This window comes from Palaemon carinicauda, chromosome 35 (genome assembly GCF_036898095.1).
Source record: "Palaemon carinicauda isolate YSFRI2023 chromosome 35, ASM3689809v2, whole genome shotgun sequence".
Classification (NCBI taxonomy): domain Eukaryota; kingdom Metazoa; phylum Arthropoda; class Malacostraca; order Decapoda; family Palaemonidae; genus Palaemon; species Palaemon carinicauda.
The window spans coordinates 67,372,257-67,390,722 of record NC_090759.1 but is presented as its reverse complement, the minus strand read 5'-3'; the positions used below and the strand labels follow the sequence as shown (position 1 = coordinate 67,390,722).

General features: G+C 43.9%; 1 protein-coding gene across 6 annotated transcripts in view; it reads right to left on the bottom strand.

Annotated features, from left to right (window-relative positions):
- Nucleotides 1-18,466, bottom strand: part of LOC137627835 (uncharacterized) — a 102,028-nt gene that overhangs the window by 70,276 nt on the left and 13,286 nt on the right. For all 6 annotated transcript variants that reach the window (XM_068359236.1, XM_068359238.1, XM_068359240.1 and 3 more), the window contains exons 2-3: nucleotides 8,405-8,559; nucleotides 7,629-7,795 (exon numbers count right to left, since the gene is read on the bottom strand). In XM_068359236.1, coding sequence (XP_068215337.1) covers nucleotides 7,629-7,795; nucleotides 8,405-8,508 — 271 coding nt within the window. In that variant the 5' untranslated portion in view covers nucleotides 8,509-8,559. The remainder of the gene's footprint in view (nucleotides 1-7,628; nucleotides 7,796-8,404; nucleotides 8,560-18,466) is intronic.

Sequence of the window (18,466 nt, the reverse complement as noted above, 5' to 3'; positions counted from 1 at the left end):
TATTGACTTTTTTCTTTTGGCTCGCCAAAACATTTTGATGCCGTGGCAACCATCCTTTCCCCCAAATTCTGCATCCACCCCTTAGTTCAGAGGATTCCCTGTGTGCATATATATCTATCTATCTATCTATCTATCTATATATATATATATATATATATATATATATATATATATATTATAGCTGTACTGAAAGTCAAAAACAAGAATTTACCCATTACCAGAAATGACCCTTTTTGGCAGGTGTCTAATGAGGTTGGATCTCCGCCCAGTAAACACCTGACCTCAGCCCATGTAGCTGGTAAGGGAGTGTCATTGTTCTCTATGCCTCTATATGTATGTTCGTACGTTTACTTTCCCTATAAAACGTTATTTTCATTAGTAAAATAAATTTTTGAATATACTTACCCGATGATCATATAGCTGTCAGCTCTGCTGCCCGACAGAAAAAACTACGGGCGGAATACGCCAGCGATCGCTATACAGGTGGGGGTGTACATCAACAGCGCCATCTGTCAAGTAGGTACTCAAGTACTCGATGTCAACACAGAACCAATTTTCTCCTCGGTCCACTGGGTCTCTATTGGGGAGGACGGGTGGGTCCTTTAATTTATGATCATCGGGTAAGTATATTCAAAAATTTATTTTACTAATGAAAATAACATTTTTCAATATTAAACTTACCTGATGATCATATAGCTGATTCACACCCAGGGGGGTGGGTAGAGACCAGCATTACATGTTGACATTATTATGAGCTAAGTATTCCGTATTTCATTTTAGCAGTTATTCAAAATAACAAACATAAAATAAATAAGTACCTGTAAGGAAGTCGACTTGAACAATTACTCTGCCTTTTTAAGTACGTCTTCCTTACTGAGCCTCGCGATCCTCATAGGATGCTGAGCGACTCCTAGGAGCTGAAGTATGAAGGGTTGCAACCCATACTAAAGGTCCTCATCAAAACCTCTAATCTAGGCGCTTCTCAAGAAATGACTTTGACCACCCGCCAAATCAACTAGGATGCGAAAGGCTTCTTAGCCTTCCGGACAACCCAAAAACAATAATAAAACATTTCAAGAGAAAGATTAAAAAAGGTTATGGAATTAGGGAATTGTAGTGGTCGAGCCCTCACCACTACTGCACTCGTTGCTACGAATGGTCCCAGAGTGTAGCAGTTCTCGTAAAGAGACTGGACATTCTTAAGATAAAAGACGCGAACACTGATTTGCTTTTCCAATAGGTTGCGTCGAATATACTTTGCAGAGATCTATTTTGTTTAAAGGCCACGGAAGTGGCGACAGCTCTAACTTCGTGTGTCCTTACCTTCAGCAAAGCTTGGTCTTCCTCATTCAGATGGGAATGAGCTTCTCGTATTAACAGTCTGATAAAATAGGATAAAGCATTCTCTGACATAGGCAAAGATGGATTCTTAACTGAACACCATAAAGCTTCAGACGGGCCTCGTAAAGGTTTTTAAATAGAACTTAAGAGCTCTTACAGGACATAATACTCTTTCTAGTTCATTTCCAACCATACGATAAGTTTGGAATATCGAACGATATTGGTCAAGGCCGAGAAGGCAGCTCGTGTTTGGCTAGAAAACCAAGTTATAGAACATGTAGCCGTTTCGGATGAGAATCCGATGTTCTTGCTGAAGGCATGAATCTCACTGACTCTTTTAGCTGTGGTTAAGCATATCAGGAAAAGAGTCTTAAAGGTGAGATCTTTCAGGGAGGCTGATTGTAGCGGTTCGAACCTGTCTGACATAAGGAATCTTAGTACCACGTCTAAATTCCAACCAGGTGTAACCAAACGACGCTCCTTCGTGGTCTCAAAAGACTTAAGGAGGTCCTGTAGATCTTTATTGTTGGAAAGATCTAAGCCTCTGTGACGGAAGACTGATGCCAACATGCTTCTGTAACCCTTGATAGTGGGAGCTGAAAGAGATCGTTCTTTCCTCAGATATAAGAGAAAGTCAGCTATTTGAGTTACAGAGGTACTGGTCGAGGATACGGATACTGACTTGCACCAGTTTCGGAAGATTTCCCACTTCGATTGGTAGATTCTAAGGGTGGATGTTCTCCTTGCTCTAGCAAACGCTCTGGTTGCCTCCTTCGAAAAGCCTCTAGCTCTCGAGAGTCTTTCGATAGTCTGAAGGCAGTCAGACGAAGAGCGTGGAGGCCTTGGTGTACCTTCTTTACGCGTGGCTGACGTAGAAGGTCCACCCTTAGGGGAAGTGTTCTGGGAACGTCTACTAGCCATCGAAGTACCTCGGTGAACCATTCTCTCGCGGGCCAGAGGGAAGCAACTAGCGTCAACCTTGTCCCTTCGTGAGAGGCGAACTTCTGCAGTACCTTGTTGACAATCTTGAACGGAGGGAATGCATATAGATCTAGATGTGACCAATCTAGTAGAAAGGCATCTATATGAACTACTGCTGGGTCCGGGATAGGTGAGCAAACTATTGGGAGCCTCTTGGTCATCGAGGTTGCGAAGAGATCTATGGTTGGCTGGCCCCAGGTGGCCCAAAGTCTCTTGCATACATCCTTGTGGAGGGTCCATTCTGTTGGAATTATTTGTCCCTTCCGATTGAGACAATCTGCTATGACATTCAAGTTGCCTTGGATGAACCTCGTTACTAGTGAAAAGTCTAGACCTTTAGACCAGGTGAGAAGGTCCCTTGCGATCTCGTACCATGTCAGAGAGTAGGTCCCTCCTTGCTTGGAGATGTACATCAAAGCCGTGTGTTGTCCGAGTTCACCTCCACCACTTTGCCTTGAAGGAGAGACCTGAAGCTTTTCCAGGTCAGACGTACTGCCAGTAGCTTCTTGCAGTTGAAATGCATTGTCCTTTGACTCGAGTTCCATAATCCCGAGCATTCCCTACCGTCTAATGTCGCACCCCAGCCTACGTCCGATGCGTCCGAGAAGAGAACGTGGTTGGGAGTCTGAACAGTCAGGGGAAGACCCTTTCTAAGGTTGATATAGTCCTTTCACCAAGTCAGACCAGACTTTATCTTTCCGGAAACCGGGATCGAGACCGCTTCTAGCGTCTTGTCCTTTTTCCAGTGAAAAGCTAGATGGTATAGAAGAGGACGGAGGTGTAGTCTTCCTAGTGACACAAATTGAACCACGGATGACAGTGTCCTTACCAGACTCATCCACAGCCTGACAGGGCAGCGTTCCTTCTTCAGCATCTTCTGGATGGATAGCAGGGCTGGGGGTTGATCGTCTTGTTCAGCAACGTCCTCATCAGAGGGTTCCTCATCCGAAACTGATGAGGAAACGGCAACGGAGTGGACAACGTCTGACTCGCTGAATCCGGTCACACTGGTGGATGCGTGACGGAGCCGGACGCAATATCATGGTACTGCTGCACAGTCTGTGAACTGTCAACAACCATGGGGACGCGAGGAAGTACAGCGTCAACCCGAAACTGTCTAGACTGTCTGGGTTGTGCAGTCAACACCCTACCGGGTTGCTGAGGTTGACTCACTGCGTCACAACAAGTCACCTCTGTTGGTTGTTGAACGTCTTCCTAGTGACACACTGAACGTCAACAACCACCTCCGAGCGTCGCTTAACGTCAACGTGCGACTGGCAACCCACACTGGGTCGCATCGGTGGAGGAACCACCTCAACTGGCGGACGTGAGTAGGATACCTCAGCGTCAACAGGGCGCACAACCAACCGGTAGGAAGGTTGTTGGCCAGAAGGTTCTTCTCCGTATTAAGTCCTCTATCAAGGACACAAGCTTGGACTGCATGTCTTGCAGCAAAGCCCATTTAGGGCCTACGGGAGCAGGTGTGGCAACAGACGGGGTTAGCGACTGAAGCGGAACCATTTACCATCCCTGGAAGCCTTGTTATGTGTGACATAACAGTACAGCAAAACTTCAAAGGCTCGACAAAAGTTGAGAAGTTGACTTGTAAACAACTGGAGCGTCTCCTGGCTATGCGCCTGGCCGAGTCTACCAGAATTGAGAAGTCTACCTGGGCAGAGGCATGAACTCCCAAGCTGAGAACTTCTCTCGTGTCCTATCAGACTCTCGCTCTATAAGCCAGATAAAAAGAAGGGAAATCAAAAGGCTGTATCCCTAAAACTCCTCCTGGTGCAAAAACCAGTCGCCTAGCCGACGTAACGCTCTCTAGGAGAGCGAGAGAGCACTAGCTTAACAACAACGGCTTCGAAGTAGCTAGGCCTAGTGTAAGTTCTGACTTGAGGCGAACGAGGAGCAGCAGTTACAAGATCCGGACGAAGATCCTTAAAAAATCATCATGATTTAATTAAAGTCCATAGGAGGCTAAGCAGCTTAAGGCTCCTCTCCAAATGACAGAGTCCTCAAAGGAATATTAGTAGGAGGGAGAACAGCACTTTCTCATCTACAGGAACCTTGTCCGAGAAAAGCTAGGTTATCTCAGTGAGGGTCTCACTGGTGCATTAGCAGCAGACCAGAAGGCAACGTTATGTAACTGCTTGACAGTCTGTGAACTGTCAAAAACTGAACTGTCAACCACGACAGGTGCGTGAGGACATACAGCACTGGTGCATTAGCAGCAGACCAGAAGGCAACGTTATGTAACTGCTTGACAGTCTGTGAACTGTCAAAAAACTGAACTGTCAACCACAACAGGTGCGTGAGGACATACAGCACTGGTGCATTAGTAGCAGACCAGAAGGCAACGTCATGTAACTGCTTGACAGTCTGTGAGCTGGCAACAACCAAAGCTGTGTGGGGAAGCCTCAACTCCTGACTGACTAGTCTGCTGCGGGCGAGTGGCGGTAACCACAGTGGGTTGCGGAGGCTGACGCACCGTGTCAAAACACGGCAGCTTAACTCCACCCTCCTGTTGTTGTGGTAGCTCACGCACGGCAACGGAGTGTTCCGTGCGTCTGTGAACGTCAGCATGCGTCTGGCAGGGTCGACTGCGCATGGGTGGAGGAGCTCTCACAGCTGGAGTGTGGGAGCAGGCAGCCTCAGCGTCTGCTGGGCGCACAACCGTGGTTGGTTGTAGGCTAACGGGTGCAGCGTCAACCTTCTCCGCACGAAACTCCTGCATAACAGCAGCTAACTGAGTCTGCATAGACTGCAGCAAAGACCACTTAGGGTCTACAACAGCGGGTACGGCAATAGACGGAGATACTGCCTGTTGTGACTTAGGGTCTACAACAGCGGGTGCGGCAACAGACGGAGTTACTGCCTGTTGCGGTACCACTTTGCCTCTCTTAGGAGGTGTGCAGTCATCGGAAGACTGCAGCGAGTCCGAACTGACCCAGTGGCTACGACTGGGCCGTTGGACTTGCGCGGAAGGGACCGACTTGCACTTAATAAGCTGCGAGACCTTGGTCCAAGGTTTCTTACGAGAAACCTCTTCCGCAGACGAGAAGTAAATGGGCTCTCTCGTCTTTGTGTGGGTGGGGCGATCTTGGGTAGATACGCCCGAAACCACGGAGGGAAAAACGTCTGTTCGTTGATCAAGGCCTGACGAACCCATAAGTCGTTCGACATTACTTCTCCCCTGGGCTTGGGAGCTTGCAAGAGGTCCCGGACTAGGTGAACGACAGGCACGAACAGACGAACCCTCGGACGCAACACTGTAACACTTTGCGCATATCACTTTATCACTTCGATTTTCTGTTTTGCACTTATTTCACTGAAATCGAAACTTTTACTGATTTCTACCTGAAACACGCAATCCTACCCTTCATTAAAAGGTAGTAATTGCGAAAACAGTCGTATAATGCAACAGAAAACATATATAAAGATAAAGAATTCAGTGGCTGGGAAAGAGACTAACACTAGTTCAAATAAACTACGTTTACAATCTCTCACCGCACATAGCCTGGGAACAAGAATAAAACCCTAGAAACGTTTTACCTTCTTCCCCGTACAGCGACTAGGGAGGAGAGTAAAACGAGAACAACGTTACCCGCTTGAACGAAACGTTTTTCCTCCTCTCTCTCCCTCCGTCTCTATCTCTCTCTCTCTTTCTCTCTTGATTTCGCACCTGAGAGAAGAGCCCAATTATATATCGTCAAAACATGTTATTTGCTAAAGGAAAAAACTGAAAGGTTTTCCAAATAAAAAGTTCCTTTATTTAGAATTTAAACCATTTAAGCTAAGAAAGAATGAACGAAACGCCAGAATCGGTTTACTCTTACTGCAAAGTGAAACCGTGATCATTCTCTCTCTATCGTAACGATAGAGCGCATGTTGAACGTCCTGAACGTCAACAACTGCGTAGACTAAAAAACTAAACGTTAGTTCATCTTTGAAAACAGTACGAAGACTATCAAAGAAATTCTTTCATAAAACATTAAATTTAAAAAGTTTTAAATTCTTTAAAGGCTAAATACGATATAACGGGCTCAACGTTGATTAACTTCGGTTCCAAGTTAGGACCGCCTACTATCAGGAAAGGTCGCATATAAACAAAACATAAAAATTTATTTTTATATGTTTATAATAAAAGGAAAGTTAATCGAAGAGGCCTAATAAAGGCGGAGAGATATAAAATATATAGATCTATAACGTGTTAAGCAAAAACACTAAAAACCTAAACACACTTCCATCTAAGGGAAGGGTCGGCCATTTAAAAGTGAAAGAGAGTCCATACTCTCTTTGTCACCATAATTAAATCTATCCAAAACGAGTTCAAGTTTTGAAATGAAGATAAAACCCCTGCATAGCGAAAGCTCAAAACTGGAATAGTGTACTTCACCAAATAGTTGTGAAAACAAATCCAGTTAGTAACAGCGTATTAAGTAGGTCTTGCCAGTGGCACGACAGAGAGAAAATTGGTTCTGTGTTGACATCGAGTACTTGAGTACCTACTTGACAGATGGCGCTGTTGATGTACACCCCCACCTGTATAGCGATCGCTGGCGTATTCCGCCCGTAGGTTTTTCTGTCGGGCAGCAGAGCTGACAGCTATATGATCATCGGGTAAGTTTAATATTGAAAAATGTAAAGAAACCTCTCTCAATAAATCAGTCCTCTGAAGAAGTATCACGAAACTAGTCAGGACTTAATCGTATATTTCGTATTTTCATTTCCCGTGGTTCTTCTGCATCTGAGCATCACGTTTTCCTGTGATTTTCATGCGCATATATATATATATACATATACAGTATATATATATATATATATATATATATATATATATATATATATATATATATATATATATATATATATATATATATATATATATATATGTGTATATGTGTAGATACATATACATATATATATAATATATATATATATATATATATATATATATATATATATATATATATATACATACATATATATATATATATATATATATATATATATATATATATATATATATATACAAGTTTCTGTGAGATAAAGCAACTTATATTCAGAAATTGGTTAAATTAAAAGAAAAAAAAAATAAGATCAGGGGCACCTAGGTCAATTTTGAAGCTTGTACAGTATATATGTATGTATGTTTTTGTGTGTATACAAAGAAAAGTGGGAGTGTGTGTTATATGGTGCTATGATATAATTTTTTTCCTTTAATTTACCAATCTGAGGATTTGATCGACATTTTAAAAAGTAAAATTTTTGTTCTTTAAAACCTTTATTCAATAAAAATCTACCTTTTTCTGCGGGATTCATAAACTGCTCGGCTGTAAAATGGTCTTCGCACAGTGCCAAACGTTTGGTGCCAATAATGCGACTTCCACCGGATCTGGCAGACTGTGGTGACATCAACAATTCGGGTACAATAAATTTTCTGTTCAAGTTGTGGACCCATTTCTTGCACCTGTGAATTTTATCAAGCAAATCTATTTTACCCTTGATGTTTATTTAAACAAAACATCCTTCAAATGAATATTTTAAGAGTAAAGAATATATCTTAATTGAAGAAAAAATATATATGTTGTATGGTTTTGACCTGTGTTGTTGGTACCTGTTATCAATTAGTGTTTACTCAACGCTTGCACCCTAGTGATTAACCCTTAAACCCCCAGACTATTTGGAAATTTCCAACCCTTAACCCACAGGGGGTTATTTTTTTCCCAGCACATTTTGCAGTAGTGTATATTTTTTAAAATTGCTCTAACAGCCTTAATTTTTGTCATAGAGAGGTCAGGTTGGTCTCATTCTCTTGGAAAATGTCTGAATTTTCTCAAAAAATTATAAAAAATATATAAAAAAAATTTTTATAGCATTTTTTTGCAAGGACGTACCGGTACGTCCTTTGGGGGTAAAAGGGTTAATATTGTATAATAAATGTACAATATTGAGCTTCATTTAAAACTCAATATCTTATTATCATAGGCTAACAGTTAGATCCCCAACTGACCACTGTCAGTGTAGAAGACCTTCAATCGTCTTAACTTTACTGTTAAAAAAGAAAGAAAAAACATACCGTTCTAGATGTTCTTCTCTATTGGGAAATTTGAAAAATGACATTTCGGGGCTGTTCGTACGTGAATTTGTGCAATTATTTGCACAGCAAACCTGGCCGCCCATTGGCGTTTACCGTCTGTTTTATTGGTCGGTGGTATTAGGGTTGCCAGATCTCTGAAAGCAAAAAATGCCAAACTGATTCTCAGAAGATGCCAAATGACTAAAAAATATTCCAAACCTTTAAATAACACTATATATATATATATATATATATATATATATATATATATATATATATATATATATATAATGTGTCTTACTTATAACTGTAATCGAACAATTTAACATGTTTTTTCAAAAAGGCCCATAAAAGAAACACAGGAAATATAAATAAATCACACTATTTTTCGGTCAATAAACATCACGTCTTGCAGGAGAAAGGTTGTGTAAGTCACCTGGAGCATTCACCCTCTTCAGGATGTAAAGTATATATATATATATATATATATATATATATATATATATATATATATATATACACATATATACACATATATACATATATACATAAATACATACAGTACATAAATACATACAGTACATATATATATATATATATATATATATATATATATATATATATATATATATATATATATATATATATATATATGTGTGTGTATATATACACACACGCACACACACACACACACATATATATATATATATATATATATATATATATATATATATATATATATATATACACATATATATATATATATATATATATATATATATATATATATATATATATATATATATATATACAAACACTTCACTACTTCTCTTGTATTGAACTGAATATAAAATTTAGGCCTTAAGCCAAGCACTGGGGCGTCAAAGGCCATTCAGTGCTGTAAAATACTTTTCTTGCAGTTTTTTCCCTTACTTCCTTTCCTCATTAGGCTATGATTACCATGTTGGAACCCTTGGGCTTATAGCATCCTGCTTTCTGCTTTTCAAATGTAAGGTTGTAGCATAGCTAGCAATATAAATATATATATATATATATATATATATATATATATATATATATATATATATATATATATATATATATATATATATATATGTGTGTGTGTGTGTGTGTGTGACAAATTCGTAGATAATTTGTATTTTTCCTAACTATACAAACCTTAGCTATTTAATAGGGGTATTACTTTCGGCATAGCTGAAATGATAAGCCATTAAAATTTAACAAGGGTTTACTACCCACACCGCTAGTTAGCGGGGGTAGGGGAGGGTAGGTGGCTAACTGACCCCCCCCCCACACACACAAACACACAAATGTGCTTGAGCTCACTTTGCTTGGAGGTAGGACTTCAAGGGGGATAGGGCTGGCGGGCAAGCTTGATTAAATAGGTAAGGTTTGTATAGTTAGGAAAAATACAAATTATCTACGAATTTGTCATTTGTTCCGTAACTGAAATACAAACCACGCTATTTAATAGGGGTGACTAACCCATTACGAAGGGTGGACGTCCCAGCCAGTACTGGCTTTTTGGCTTTGCCCGGGGACTCGTTATTTGAGTGTGTCAGCACCCAAGAAATAAGGAGTCTCTGCACCTTGCTAGAACCTTGCTACGCAAGGACTGCGGCCTACGCAAGCTGTGTGTGAAGGTATGAAGAAGTGTGACTCATCCTAGGAAGTTGTTCTGAAGTTCTGTAGATGGAAACTTGTAGACTAGGACTTTCCCAATACCACCTCGTCAGGGTATGGGGACGCAACAGTATTAATCTTAATACTAGGAACACAAGGAAGCATGGTATACCTGCAGTGGTTTGAGGTCAGCTATGCAGAGAACCCAGGATGCTGCTTTCCCCACGAGAGAGTAGGATGAAGAAAAGAATAAGAGCCAGTCAACTCTTTTCATTCACGCAGACTAAAACCGGCTAACAGTGCCCTCAACCTTCTTCTACTTGTCCAATAAGGAGTTTGAGGTATACAACCAGCTGTTGTGCAGCCACCACCGTATCAAGTTCCTGTGGGTCACGTCTTGCAGGAGAAAGGTTGTGTAAGTCACCTGGAGCATTCACATCCCTTCTTGTAAAACCTGCATCACAGAGTAATCTGCTAAGGAAGACCAGGGGCATAGTTATGCCCCTGACACTGTGAGTCGTCATGTCGAGATGATGTTTCGGTGATTCTCCTCTAGTCTCTCACAGTGCTGACAAGAGGAGGGACCCGGGCAGGCTGTTGCCGTTTTATTTAGGTAAAGTCTCATACCTTACCCTGGGTACAGTAACGGATGATCTGGATCGTCCGTTACCTAGTTGAGACTTGTGTAGGATCCGTCACCTCTGGAGACTGTGTCTGGTGACATACTCAGGGACGAAACTGAACATTGTCTTTCGCCTTTCTCAATAATGGGCGATGTCAAAAGAGACCATGAAGTTCCTTGACTCGTATGGTTGCTGTCCGAGTGTGTAGGAACATTGTGTTCTTAAATCAGGAGAAAATTTGTTGCCTGGTGAAGTGGAACACAAGGAGGTCCCTTTAGGGATCGGAGATATGAACCATGTTCCGAGAGGAAGGTCTCAATTCCGACTGAGGAAAGGCAAGTTGTAAGTCCGTATGAGTTAGGAAAAGTCTATCGATGAGAGGGTGTCCCTTTCTTTCAGTTTGAAGGTGGAGGATCAAGGTTGAGTGATCAACTTTACCTGTCGAAACTGAATAGGGGGTCTTTTCCTCTTGCATATACTCAAAGATTCCGCTATTGCTGGAATCGAGGTATCGAGTGGAGACACTCTTTCATGTGACGCCAACTGCACAAGACGTGATACTGCCTGGTAGACTGATGCTGAGGAATTCCTCAGATATTTAGACAACCTCTTCGCAAAGAGGTATTGGGTAGTCTTCAGGCGTACAATCATAGCAAAGCTATAGCTTGTGGTAGGTGTTGAAGTGGGTTGTCTGTTATGTGGAGAGGGTTCTCTTGGAGGCTCTATCAGGAGCTGCAAAAGGTTTGGAGACCGTTCTGCATAATGCCATAGCGGAGCTAGGAGAGTCCTTGAGAGGTTGACCGATGTTCTAGCCTTGTTGAGTGCCCTTCTCCAGATAAAACAGGGACGAGACGAAAAAGTCATTGTTGTACCCACCGTTGTTGCCAGAGAGCCTTGGGGTCTAGGGCTGGTGAGCAACGGTAGCCTGAGAATCCGGAGCGTTGCGGACAGACCCCCTAGTTGGAGGACCTCGTAAAGTCGGGACTTTGTTGGCTACATGGCGATCCAAAGTCCACCTTATCTGAGATGCTGTGCACAGATTGTCGGCGAGCACGTTCTTCCAGTCTGAAATGAAGCGGGCTGATAGTGGTACCGAACGGACTTTGGCCCATCTTAGTGTTTATACTATTAGATGGGGAGAGGCTGCAAGCCAGTTCCTACCTGCTTGTTGATGTGAGTCTCTATGTGGTGTGTGGTGTGCCATCCATCACATCACTGAGTGGTCTGTTAGGAACCGATGAGGCTGCAGAAGGACCGGAAAGTTGGCCTTCATCTCTTAAGAGATTCAAGTGAAGGTACCTTCAGGCTCTGTCCAGAGGGCTGAGGTCGTGTGGTGCAGCACTATGGTCCCTCCTTTCTTCTTTTTCTGACTCAAGTCTTCTGGAATGGAAGTCGTTCTCGTTTCGAGAAGGTTTTGTGGAGATTGGTGTTTAAAATCATTCCCAGATACACCAGTCTCCTGGGAGGGAAGTAGGGAACATTTCCGTAGGTTTTCCCTGATCACTGGATCTTGGTAAAAAGACTTCAGAAGTTCCAGTGTTAATGTAAGGTTGACACCGAGTCTGCTAAGGTCAGTCAGTCGTCCCGAGAGAGCGGAAACAGAAGCTGATCCTGTGAGACCAGGATGGGTATAGTGGAAAGACCGAAGCACAGTGCCTTGAACTGGTAATTCTTGTTTGTCTAGACTGAATCTTCCAACCTTCCTAGATGGATGGCTTGGAACTGGGAGTAAGTGTCCTTTAGGTTCAGTGTGCAAATGAAGACCTAGCCCTTGATCGAACTCCAACGTGGTGTGGCCATCGACCCAAAGGGACAGCTCCTTGGTGATCTTTTTGCATGGAAGATTGTCGACGCTGGAGTCTTGACTCGTGTCGTAAAGGATCAGGCATCGCGCCTGATCCTTTACGACACGAGTCCAGTGTAAGAATTCTTCTCTGAGAGAATTTCTTTAAAAGGAAGGCCACGCTTAGCCTTACCTCGCGTCCTGATGGGATTGATGCTATTCCTTAGAGTAGAATCAATCTGGCAAATGTTAATGGTTAACCATTGGGTATCGTGGTTACTGTGCAGTTGGAGAGGGCTCACAAGTAGTTCCCTGTTGGCAAGCCGTTGATGAGGGTTGCCGAATGTTTACCGATCACTTTAGTGTGATGGCAAACGGCCAGTAGCAAGAAGTATGTTATATAATTTCTGATCTAGGAACTACAGGAAGCGGTTGACTAGTAAGTTCGAGTCACGAACTGCTGGCAAATAACCGAATCGGTGGTCTGAGCCAATGGTGAGTTCGAGATCAGCAAGCTGATTATGGTCCCCCCTGTTTGGTCAGAGATGAGCAAGCTGAAGATGGGCTGCTCAGAGATCAGCGAGCTGAGTTCAATGATCGAAGAAAGATGAGCTGCCCATCGGTGATCTAGTGATCAGCAAGCTGATGACTGGTTATTGACTAGCAATCGGTGATTGGAAATGCTAGCAATTAGAGATCGTTAGTCATTGGAGAGACTAGAGGTCAAAGATCAGCATTGAGCTAGCAATTGGCGATCTGGTGATCGGCGACCTAGCGATCAGTAAACTGTGAACTAGCCATCAGCCAACAGTGATCTAGAGATCAGTCTGTTGATGCTTTCCTGTTTGTCTGTCAAGGAAAAAAGAAACTTCAGAAAAGACAGGGACCAAGGATTCTCCTTTTCGATTCCCTTGTAGGATGGAATCTTCGGGATCTTGAATCCTTCTGTGGAGCCTTATTCCTCTTTCCGGTGGCAATGTTTGTGTGTTTGCGGGTAGGAATGGGGCAATGGTGACCTGTCCAAAAAGTTTTACTCCTTTTTACTGACAATTGCGCGAGTGTGTAAGTGAGTCTGGAGCGATGGCACACAGGATGATGCTGGTGCTTAATGTCTGCCTGGAGAGCAGGCAAGCGCTGGTTCTTAGGCAAGAGCTGGTGCATTGGATCTGCGAGCCTTGACTCTTTGGCAAGAGCTGGCGCATGGATCCGGGACCGTAACTGCGCAGGAGGGCGTAGGAAAGTGGAGAAGAGTGCTGGCACGCAGTAAGGCACTGTGTAGTTTTGTGCATTCTCCCTAGAATGCACCGAAGCGTGTGACTGGTTGCACAAGAGTGGGAGCATTGGCGCGTGCGTGAGTGTACTACGTGGAGACTGTTGGCGCGTGCGTGCGGAAGACCATTGGCGTCCGCACATAGAAGACCGTTGGGGCGCGCGGAAGGCTGTGTATGCGCACTCAAGATTATTGGAGTGCGCACCCCCGTGCTTAAGGCCGTCAATGCGCGTGCACGGTAGACTGTTGGCGCACGTGCAGGATACCATCGGCGCCCGCGCGCAATACTGTTGGTGAGCGCGCGGAAGACCATAGGCGCCCGCGCGCGGAAGAAAGTTGGCCCGCGCGCGCAAGAGCATTGGCGCTTGCGCGCTGGTCGGGAGACTGTCGGCGCCCTTTCGCGCGCGAGCGCCGACGATCTTTCGTTCGCGAGAGAGGCCACTCATAGAGACTCCTCTTCAGAGGATCGCTGCTGCTAAGGTCAGCTTGCTGATCCACCGGCTCTAAGGGGCGTCATCACGGGTGTCTTCAAGTCTCTTCTACGAAGTATTCACCTCTCTCGTTTGCGGGAGGGGCCTCTCATACAGACACCTCTTCGGAGGATCAAGCAGACCTTCCAGCGCAGCCTGATCGTCCTGCCAGCTGACCTACAGATCTACCAGCGCAGCCTTGCGCTGCAACGAAGTCCTTTGGACTTCGGTCCTGGACTCTAGCGCAGACCTGCTTACGGTCCCCCTCGATGGATGCTCGCCCTTTTTTTAAAGGGCATATCCCAGTTCCTGATCGTCCTGCCACTGGTCATCGTACCAGCTGACCCGCCAACCTACTAGCGCAGACATTCTTAGGCGGGCGCCCGCGCGCGAGAGACCGTCGGCCCCCGCGCGCGAGAGACCGTCGGCGCACGCGCGCGAGAGAACGTCGGCGCACGCGCGCAAGAGACCGTCGGCGCACGCGCGCGAGAGATCGTCGGCGCCCGCGCTCGTAAGAATGTCTGCGCTAGTAGGTTGGCGGGTAAGTTAAAAGACAAAAATTAATGGCAGTCCAAAATTCGCGAGGAGGGGGAGAAAAAACAACCGCTCTCGATCGGAGCCAAAAGTAAAGAGCTCAAGCACAGGTGTGTGTGAGGGGTAGCAAGCTACCCTCCCCTACCCCGCTAACTAGCGGTGTGGGTAGTAAACTCTCGTTAAATTTTAATGGCTCGTCATTTCAGCTACGCCGAAAGTAATACCCCGATTAAATAGCGTGGTTTGTATTCCAGTTACGGAACAACTAAACAACAATTGAGACAAGAACTTGGGAGAAAATCCACACATTGATGTCAAGGTATATGGCAAATGAGAAACTACGCCAGAAGTTGAAGGTTCACACGCCTCCATGGCTCTCATAAGACTGAAAAATTAGAGGTGGAAATTGTGTAAAAAGTGTCAAAAAGTGTTGGGTATTCAGGTCGTGTTATTCCTAAATAAAATGTGGATAATCATCATTGGTTAAAAACCATGACGTTTGGGCGACGTCTAGCTACGTAGAATACAGTTGATGGTGCAATAATGACAATCAATGTTTTTAACGAACAAACGAGAGCTCAGTCTGAAGGGGAAATTGAGTTTTGAAGATGAGAGACTTGGTTTTTTTCAGGTGGATCAAATTTAATTTTGATTTTTAAACCACTTCTGGACTTAGCGCCGCTTAGATTTATATATCAAATGAAACCTTGGACTTCCCTCTTTTAGTGAAAGTACTTAAATTTGATAACTTGCTAGCGGAGCTTTTGTATAAAATTACGCTGGATTTATATTTCCTCAATAATCTTCTATACTTATTCTTCAAAAATCTTCTTACTAATACTATTTCTTATCCTTAGGAAAAATAATAGTAATATGTTATTTTTATTAATAAAATAAATTTTTGAATATACTTACCCGGTGATCATATAAGCTGTCAGCTCTGCTGCCCGACAGAAAAACCTAAGGACAAAATACGCCAGCGATCGCTATACAGGTGGGGGTGTACATCAACAGCGCCATCTGTCGAGCAGGTACTCAAGTACTCCATGTAAACACAGAACCAATTTTCTCCTCGGTCCACTGGGTCTCTATTGGGGAGGAAGGGAGGGTCCTTTAATATATGATCACCGGGTAAGTATATTCAAAAATTTATTTTATTAATAAAAATAACATTTTTCAATATTAAACTTAGCCGGTGATCATATAAGCTGATTCACACCCAGGGGGGTGGGTAGAGACCAGCATTACATGTTTACATTATTAAGAGCTAAGTATTTTGTATTTCATTTTAGCAGTTATTCAAAATAACAAACATAAAATAAATAAGTACCTGGTAAGGAAGTCGACTTGAACAATTACTCTGCCTTTTTTAAGTACGTCTTCCTTACTGAGCCTCGCGATCCTCATAGGATGCTGAGCGACTCCTAGGAGCTGAAGTATCAAGGGTTGCAACCCATACTAAAGGACCTCATCAAAACCTCTAATCTAGGCGCTTCTCAAGAAAAGAATTTGACCACCCGCCAAATCAACCAGGATGCGAAAGGCTTCTTAGCCTTCCGGACAACCCAAAAACAACAATAAAAAACATTTCAAGAGAAAGATTAAAAAAGGTTATGGAATTAGGGGAATGTAGTGGTTGAGCCCTCACCCACTACTGCACTCGCTGCTACGAATGGTCCCAGGGTGTAGCAGTTCTCGTAAAGAGACTGGACATCTTTAAGATAAAAAGACGCGAACACTGACTTGCTTCTCCAATAGGTTGCGTCCATTATACTCTGCAGAGATCTGTTTTGTTTGAAGGCCACTGAAGTTGCGACAGCTCTAACTTCATGTGTCCTTACCTTCAGCAAAGCATGGTCTTCCTCATTCAGATGGGAATGAGCTTCTCGTATCAACAGTCTGATATAATAGGAAACTGCATTCTTCGACATAGGTAAAGAAGGTTTCTTAATAGCACACCATAAAGCTTCTGACTGTCCTCGTAAAGGTTTAGTTCGTCTTAAATAGAACTTAAGAGCTCTAACAGGGCATAAGACTCTTTCTAGTTCATTTCCAACCAAATTAGAAAGGCTTGGAATATCGAACGATTTCGGCCAAGGACGAGAAGGTAGTTCGTTTTTGGCTAGAAAACCAAGCTGTAAAGAACATGTAGCCGTTTCAGATGAAAATCATCCGATGTTCCTGCTGAAGGCGTGTATCTCACTGACTCTTTTAGCTGTTGCTAAGCAGACGAGGAAAAGAGTCTTTAAAGTGAGATCTTTAAAGGAGGCTGATTGTAGTGGCTTGAACCTTTCTGACATAAGGAATCTTAGTACCACGTCTAAATTCCAACCTGGTGTGGCCAAACGACGCTCCTTCGAGGTCTCAAAAGACTTAAGGAGGTCCTGTAGATCTTTGTTGTTGGAAAGATCTAAGCCTCTGTGACGGAAGACTGCTGCCAACATGCTTCTGTAACCCTTGATCGTGGGAGCTGAAAGAGATCTTTCCTTCCTCAGGTATAAAAGGAAGTCAGCTATTTGAGTTACAGAGGTACTGGTTGAGGATACTGATACTGACTTGCACCAGCTTCGGAAGACTTCCCACTTCGACTGGTAGACTCTAAGAGTGGATGTCCTCCTTGCTCTAGCAATCGCCCTGGCTGCCTCCTTCGAAAAGCCTCTAGCTCTCGAGAGTCTTTCGATAGTCTGAAGGCAGTCAGACGAAGAGCGTGGAGGCTTGGGTGTACCTTCTTTACGTGTGGCTGACGTAGAAGGTCCACTCTTAGAGGAAGAGATCTGGGAACGTCCACCAGCCATTGCAGTACCTCGGTGAACCATTCTCTCGCGGGCCAGAGGGGAGCAACCAACGTCAACCTTGTCCCTTCGTGAGAGGCGAACTTCTGCAGTACCTTGTTGACAATCTTGAACGGGGGGAATGCATAAAGGTCTAGATGGGACCAATCCAGTAGAAAAGCATCTATATGAACTGCTGCTGGGTCCGGGATTGGCGAGCAATAATTTGGGAGCCTCTTGGTCATCGAGGTTGCAAAGAGATCTATGGTAGGTTGGCCCCATGTGGCCCATAGTCTCTTGCATACATTCTTGTGAAGGGTCCACTCTGTTGGGATGATTTGACCCTTCCGACTGAGGCGGTCCGCCATGACATTCATGTTGCCTTGAATGAACCTCGTTACTAGAGATAGGTTTAGATCTCTTGACCAGGTGAGGAGGTCCCTTGCGATCTCGTACAACGTCATAGAATGGGTCCCTCCTTGCTTGGAGATGTACGCCAAGGCCGTGGTGTTGTCGGAGTTCACCTCCACCACCTTGCCTAGAAGGAGGGACTTGAAGCTTTTCAAGGCCAGATGAACTGCCAGTAGCTCCTTGCAGTTGATATGTAACGCTCTTTGCTCCGAGTTCCAAGTGCCCGAGCATTCCCGACCGTCTAATGTCGCACCCCAGCCCGTGTCCGATGCGTCCGAGAAGAGAAAGTGGTTGGGGGTCTGAACAGTCAGGGGCAGACCCTCTCTGAGGTTGATGTTGTCCTTCCACCACGTCAGTGATGACTTCATCTTCTCGGAAATAGGGATCGAGACCGCTTCTAGTGTCTTGTCCTTTCTCCAGTGAACAGCTAGGTGAAATTGAAGGGGACGGAGGTGCAGTCTCCCTAACGCAATGAACTGGTCCAGTGATGAAAGCGTCCCTATCAGACTCATCCACTGTCTGACTGACATCGGTCCTTCTTTAGCATGTTCTGGAT